Source organism: Penaeus monodon, chromosome 18, assembly GCF_015228065.2.
Source record: "Penaeus monodon isolate SGIC_2016 chromosome 18, NSTDA_Pmon_1, whole genome shotgun sequence".
In the NCBI taxonomy this organism is placed as follows: Eukaryota; Metazoa; Arthropoda; class Malacostraca; order Decapoda; family Penaeidae; genus Penaeus; species Penaeus monodon.
The window spans coordinates 4514506-4522005 of NC_051403.1; the positions used below are offsets into that span (position 1 = coordinate 4514506).

The 7500-nt window shown below is 42.9% G+C and overlaps 1 protein-coding gene across 1 annotated transcript in view; it reads right to left on the bottom strand.

The window, feature by feature from the left end:
- Nucleotides 1–7500, bottom strand: part of LOC119584592 — a 21896-nt gene that overhangs the window by 1928 nt on the left and 12468 nt on the right. The window contains exons 3-4 of the mRNA XM_037933284.1: nt 2041–2166; nt 644–808 (exon numbers count right to left, since the gene is read on the bottom strand). Of these exons, the coding sequence (XP_037789212.1) occupies nt 644–808; nt 2041–2166 (291 nt within the window). The remainder of the gene's footprint in view (nt 1–643; nt 809–2040; nt 2167–7500) is intronic.

A 7500-nucleotide genomic window follows, 5' to 3' on the forward strand; every position in this document is an offset into this window, starting at 1 on the left:
TCCCGTGCTGGAGACATGAACCTACGCTGTTGCTCTCATCTTTCTCGAGAAAATAAAGATAAAATGGATCATTTGCATATACAATTTGTTTATCGTTCTAAGAATACGCTGCGATCCTAAAGGTCAGTTATACTGAAGGCTTTGCTCGTCGCTTCAGCTTCTGTTGTTTTACTCGATCTAGAGTCTGTTATATAAGTATACACACACACACACACACACACACACACACACACACACACACACACACAATATATATATATATATATATATATATATAGTATATATATATATATATATATATATATATATATATATATATATATATATATATATATATATCTATATATATCTATATATCTATATATATATATATATATATATATATATATATATATATATATATATATATATATATATATATTGTGTGTGTGTGTGTGTGTGCATTTTTTCCACTATTTTTATTCGCCCTATGTAGAAGCTTCCTATAAAGGATGGACATTTCTTCGTCTTCTGGTGCATGTTTCATCATTTGTATCTCGCCAAGAAATAGTTCTCTCTCCTCTCTTCATCTTCCCTATTTCTTCCTCTCCCTGGTGTCGAGCATCACACAGATCTTATTGTAAAAATTCCTCTTCCCTCTTACCGGTGTCTGCGCAGGTCTCGTACTGAATCCCACAGAAGTTCTTTTCGGTCCGGATGCAGATGGTGTAGTCCTGATTGGCCAGCTCGAGTCCGGTGGTCAGGTCAAAGTTGTAGGACCTGACCTGACCGCTGACGCCTGTGTAGTACTGGACACAGTTCGAGGGTGCTGTGGAATGGTTGAATTCGATTCTTATTACTCTGAAAATCTATTATTTTGACATATGTTTGTCGACTCAGATTTTTAAAAAAGAGTTTGGGGAATGATAATGTACTATCACTTTTTCTCCTTCTCTTTCTCCCCTACACAAACACACACACAGACTCGCACTTTTATTATGATAATGATAATAAGGTGAGCCACGTCGCATGACTCATCATAGCCTCGCCCTACAGATGCTATAGGTGGCCACCTCCCCCTGCTGTGCTAGGAATAGTCGGGGTCCTATTCACCCGCGGCACCTAGGAGCTTCGAACGCTCGAATACGAAAACATTATTTGGGCGCCTTGGTCCACTCGGTCACCAAAAACACACATTTTAAAGGCTCCGTGTTTTCTCAGTTCCTCCCTCACTTCCTCTCAAAACTCGCTCATCTTCCCGTGTCCCGCCCACTTGTTCTTCCGTTCTTCCCCGGCACCTATTTCTCTCCTCCCCACCGACATGTATTACTTCCCCTTCGATCCTCTCCTCCTAATCCCCCTCCCTCAGTCTCGAAACCCTTCCTTGCACATCCTTTCACGCTCCCCCTTCTCACCCACTCCTCTCTCCCTCCCTCTCCCCTTCCCTACACCAACATTCTCCCACTTTCCTTGCCCTCCCACGCCACCCACCCACCGCACCACACTCTTCTCCCTTCTCCTCCCTCTCTCTACCCTTCCCAACAGCTCCCCACATACTTCTTCCTCTCATGCCGTCTCCCCTTCCTCCCTCCTCCACCTCCCTTTCTCCTACATCCTCTTCCGTCTTCCTCTGACACAACCTTACCCTTTATTACTCACCTCCTTCCCCTTTCTCTCACATCTCTTCCATCTTCCATCTTCCCCTCCCTCTTCCTCCCATACCTCTTTCTCGCACACCTCCTCCCTCTCTCCCTTTTTCTATACCCCTCCCTATCTCCCTTTCTCCCACACCCTCTCCCTCTCTCCCTTTCTTCTACACCCCCTACCTCTCTCCTTCCTCCCTCACCCTTTCCCACACCTCTACACTCTCTCCCTTTCTCCCACACCCCCTCCCTCTCTCCTTCCGGTGAGGGAGGAAGGTCCTCCCATATCCCCCTCCCTCCTCCCTCCCTCTTCCCCTCCGTCCTCCTTCCTAAACATTCCCTCCTCCCGCACTCCCGCTTCCCCATCCCCCCCCACATCCTCTTCTCCCTCCCCCTCCCCTTCCCCTCCCTCACTCACCCGTATAATCCGTGTTGCAAGGTATCTGCGTGACCTTGACCTTCCACTTGCGGTCAAAGGAGGGGCCCATCGTGACGAAGGTGAGGCTCGCAGGGGTGGTCGTCCCTCGCCCCAGGTCCACGTACACTGCGGGAGACGGAAGGAGGGGTTAGAGTAGGAGAGTGGGTGGGGGTGTGGTAGATGCAGAGAAAAAAAAGTGAGATAGATAGATAGATAGATAGATAGATAGATAGATAGATAGATAGATAGATAGATAGAAGATAGATAGAGAGAGAGAGAGAGGAGGGTTAGAAAATGACATTTACATAAAGACAGGACTAAAAGGTAAAAGAAAGAATTCGTAGAATTCATGCAGAGTGCACACACACACACACACACACACACACACACACCTATAGATATACATACATACAAATATACATACATAAAATTAGAAATAGATATAGATATAAATATAGATACAGATATATTGATATATGTAGAAATGGTATCAATGAGAATGAATATCTTCACAATACAAGAGATATTCATTCTCATTCATACCTTTTCTACATTTGTCAATATGAATAGGGTTCACAGATTGATATATTTGTATTGTACACACACACACACACATATGTATATATATATATATATATATATATATATATATATATATATATATATATATAATATATATATGTGGTTGTGTGTGGTGGGTATATATATATATTATATATGTATATATATATATTATATATATATAATAGATATATTATAAGATAACTTTTTTTATGTATATACATATATATAATATAGAGATTGATATATGATATATATTATTATATATATATATGTTGTGTGTGGTGTGTATATATATATGGGATAGTAGATACTTATATAGATAGATATAGATATATATAGTATATATGAGAATAGTTAGGTATATATAGTAGATGTATATATATATGATATATATATTAAGATATGTATATATATATATAAAATATATATATATGATATATAGTACACACCTAGACGATACCCACACACACACACACACACACACACACAACAACACACACGCACACACACACAACACGCACACATATATATACATATATTATATATATAAATATATATATATATATATATATATATTATATCTATATATATACATATATATATATATATACTATATATCTATATATATATCTATAATATATATATATATCTCTACATATACATCTATATATATATCTATAGATATATATCGATATATATATATATATTATTATATATATATATATATATATATATATATATATGTGTGTGGTGTAGTGTGTAGTGTGTGTGTGTGTGGTGTGTGTGTATAGTAAACATATAAACTTTGATCTATTTATTTACCTATTGATACTGCTGCGCGCACGTACTTACACACATAAACCCAGCATAATGTCATTAGGGCTCAGATAAACCGAGATATCAAGGCAACCTTCACCCTTATGCGCTGCACGATTCTTGGCCATTAATTGGGTCATGCAAAGACGCAGCATACTGAAGGGGAACGGGGGGGGGGGGGGGGTTGGGCGTAGAGGTAAGGGGGGGGGAATTTGAGGAAGATAAAAGGTGGGTGGTGGGAGAAAGAGCGAGGCAGAGAGAGAGAGAGAGAGGAGAGAGAGAGAGAGAGAGAGGAGTAGAAGTAGGAGTAGGAGGAAGAGGAGGAGGAGGAGGAAGAGAATGAAGAGGAGGAGGAGGAATAGGTGGGGAGGAGGAGGAGGTGGAGGAGGAGAGGAAGAAGAAGAAGAGGAAGAAGAAGAAGAGGAGGAGGAGGAGGAAGAGGATGAGGAGAAAGAGGAGGAAAAGGAGGAGGAGGAGATGGAGGCAGAAGAGGATGAGAAGGAGAAGGAGGAAGAGAAAGAAGAAGAAGAAGGGGAGTAGGAGGAGGATGGCTGGGGAGGTAAGCAAGAATGGAGGAGGATGTGGAAAGAGAGAGGGAGGAAGAGGGGGGGGGGGAGAGTTTACTTTAGTTCTATTCAAGTTTGACTGAGATGGTGGAGTTTCGGGGGGGGGGGGGGGGGAGAAGGGTATTGAACAGTCTTAGAGAGTGTATAGGGAGACAGAGGCGCCGGGGGTGGTAAATGGAGGAGCTGGAGAAGACGGTAACGAAAGTGGAAGAGAGGGAACGAAAGGGAGAGAGAGCAAGAAAACTTGAAAGAGAGGGAAGGGAAGAGAGAAGAAGAAGAGAGGAAGAGAGGGAAAGGAAGACAGAAGAAGAATAGCGGAAGAGAGGGAAAGGAAGACAGAAGAAGAATAGCGGAAGAGAGGGAAGGGAAGACAGAAGAAGAAGAGCGGAAGAGAGGAAGCAAGCAAGAAATACGATGCAGAAAAAAATGAGATTATGACATGACACGATGTATGAATAGGAAGAAATAATAAAGAGAGGCAGTAAAGTAAACAGACAGATAAACTAACGATGATTAAGGGAAAATATCAACAAAATAGGCTGATGGGTAGATAGATGAATAGATAGATATATAAACAGATGTATATAAAGATATATATACACATATAGAGAGGTAGATAGATAGACAGGTAGGCAAATAGATATATGAATATACAGATACACAGGCAGACAGATAGATAGATGAATATAAAACGGCCAAGAAAAGCATAAAAAGGACGGAGATCGAAGGAAGAAAAGACAACAGGTAAAGCAGAATCTCGAGAAATATATAAAGAAAAGTGAAAAAAGAGGATGAAGGATAGAGGAATAAATCGAAAGAAAAAGAGACAAATGGAAAGGGAGGAGAAGGTGAAATTCGCAGATTTACAAATAAAAATAGAATTCGAATGGCGCGGAAAAAAGACAAGGAATGAAGCAGACTCGAGAATAAGGGAATTACATCGGAGAGAGAGAGAGGGGGGGGGGAGCGAGGAAAAGGAAAAGAAAGGAGATAAAAACCTAAATTCGGTTTGTATATACATTCATACATTCACACACACACACACATATACATACATATGAATGTATGTATCCAGCCATCTGTCTATGTCTCTCTCTCTCTCTCTCTCTCTCTCTCTCTCTCTCTCTCTCTCTCTTCTCTCTCTCTCTCTCTCCCCTTCTCTCTATATATATATATATATATATATATATATATATAATTACAATAGCCAACTAACAAACAAACACACACACACATATGAACAACGTTATCTTTGCCTTTCCTTCTTCAGACGAAACATACTTGGAAAACGGGAGCTCGTTCTAAAACGTTGAACTTAACAACCGACTCCCCTATCCCCAAATACTTATACTAATACTAAGAAAAAATAAAGGATTTCCAAGCGATTTGCAAGACATACGCTGGCGATCTACTGGAAGCAGGTCGCATCCAAGCAACAGCAAAAATTTTTTTTTTGGGGGGGGGGGGGCGGGGGGGAGGAGAGAGGAGAGGAAAAGAGAGAGAGAGAAGAGAGGAAGGGGAAAAGAGATGGGGGGAGGGAGAGAGGAGGGGGAGGGAAGGAGGAGGGGAGAGAGAAAAAAAAGGGAGAGAGGGGGGGGGAAGGAACAAGGGGAAGAAGGGGGGGAAAAAAAAAGAAAAAAAAAAGGGAAAAAAAAGGGGGGGAAAAGAAGGGGGAAAAAGACCAAAAGGAGGGGGGGGGAAAGGGGAAAAGGGGGGGGGGAAGGGAAAAAAAAAAAGGAAAAAAAAAAAGGGGGGGGGGGAAAAGGGGGGAAAAGGGAAGGGAAAAGGGGGGGGGGAAAAAAAAAAACCCCCGGGGGGAGAAAAGCGGGGGGGGGAGAGGGGAAGGAGAGAAGAGATGAGAAGAGGAGGAGAGTAGATGAGAAGAAAAGGAAGAGAACGAGAGGGCGAGAGGAGAGGAGAGAGAGAGAGAGAGGGGAGAAGAGAGAGGGAGGAGAGAAAAGGAGAGAGAGAGAGGAGAGGGGAGAGAGAGAGAGAGGGCGAAAAGGGAAGAGAGAGGAGAAGAGAGAGAAAAGAGAGAGAAGGAAGAGAGCGAAGGAGGAGAGAGAGAGAGGAAGGAGAGGAGAGAGAGCGAGGGGAGAGCGAGAGAGAGGAGGCGAGAGAGAGGAGAGAGAGAGGAAAAAGGGAGAGAGAGAGGGAGAGAAAGAAGGAAGAGGAGGGAGAGCGGAGAGAGAGCGGAAAAGAAGAGGAAAAGAGAGAGGAGGAGGAAGAGAGAGAGAGAGGAGAGGGAGCGAGAGAGAGGAGAGAGAGAGAAAAGGAATTAAAGGAAGGAAGAAGGAAAGAAGAGGAAAAGCGGAAAGAGTTGGGGCGAGGGAGGGGAGGGGGGGGGAAAAAAAAAGAGAAGAGAAGAGAGGGGCGGGAAAGGGAGGAGGAGAGAAGAGGAAGAGAGGAGAGGAAAAGGAAAAGGAGAAGAAAAAAGGGGAATATTCAGGAAATTTACAACAATTTCCCCCCGGAAGACAGCCGCCCCGCACCCCCAAACGCTGGCCAAACATCTAGTTTGGGCCTGGCGAGGCTTGTAGCGTGCGTCTACGGGTGCCCCCGCACCCCCAAAAAGACCCGAGCGTGGCAGGACCAAGCGACCCCCAACTCCCGCGGAAGGATACCCGGGAAACCGGGAAAACCCTCGGAAAGGGCGATGACCTCAACCGCGTCCCAAGGTTTGGCATTTCCCCGGGGATTCACCATGTCAACCCTTTGGCCCCGAAGGTGCCCTCCGTGATATAATCCCGTACCCGAAGAATAGATATTAAACCGCCACGGACTTTGCTTCAACCCGTATTATGAAACCCTCACAAAGAGAGGGAGAGAGTGAAAAAGAAAGGGAAAGAAAGATTGAGAGAGAAAGGGAAAAAAAAAGTAAGAGGAAGAGAGAGAAAGGGAAAAAAAGAGAAAGAGGAAGAGAGAGAAAGGAAAAAAAAAGAGAAAGAGGAAGAGAGGGAAAGATCCGAAGACAGACAGAAAGACAGACCGACGAAGAGCAATAAACCGCCCACACAAATGCAAACTCGGTCTTCCTTTCAAAAGACATTTGATCAAACCTCGACTCGATTAAAGGCGAATTAAACTGCGAATTTGCGATGATCAAAGCGAAACTCTTTTTTTCCAACGAGGCTTTAAGCAGAATGATATTTGATCGTCTTCTATCATTCCATTTTTGTGTTCCGAGAAGAGAGCGCGAGGACGGGCGTCCTCGGATGAAAGTTTTAAAATTTATCACTGGGAACTAAGTGAATGTAAACGCCGGTGTGCAAGCGAGAACGTACGCACGCACCTGCATGCATACTCGCGTAGCACACGAGCACACACGCATGGATACACAAACAAAAGATAGATAGATAGATAGATAGATAGATAGATAGATAGATAGATAGAGATAGATAGATTAGATAGATAGATAGAGAGATGGATAGAAAAATAGATAGATAGATACATTGATAGATAATTAGATAGAGAGAGATAGAGAGTGAGTGAGAGAGAGAGGGGAAAAAGGAGA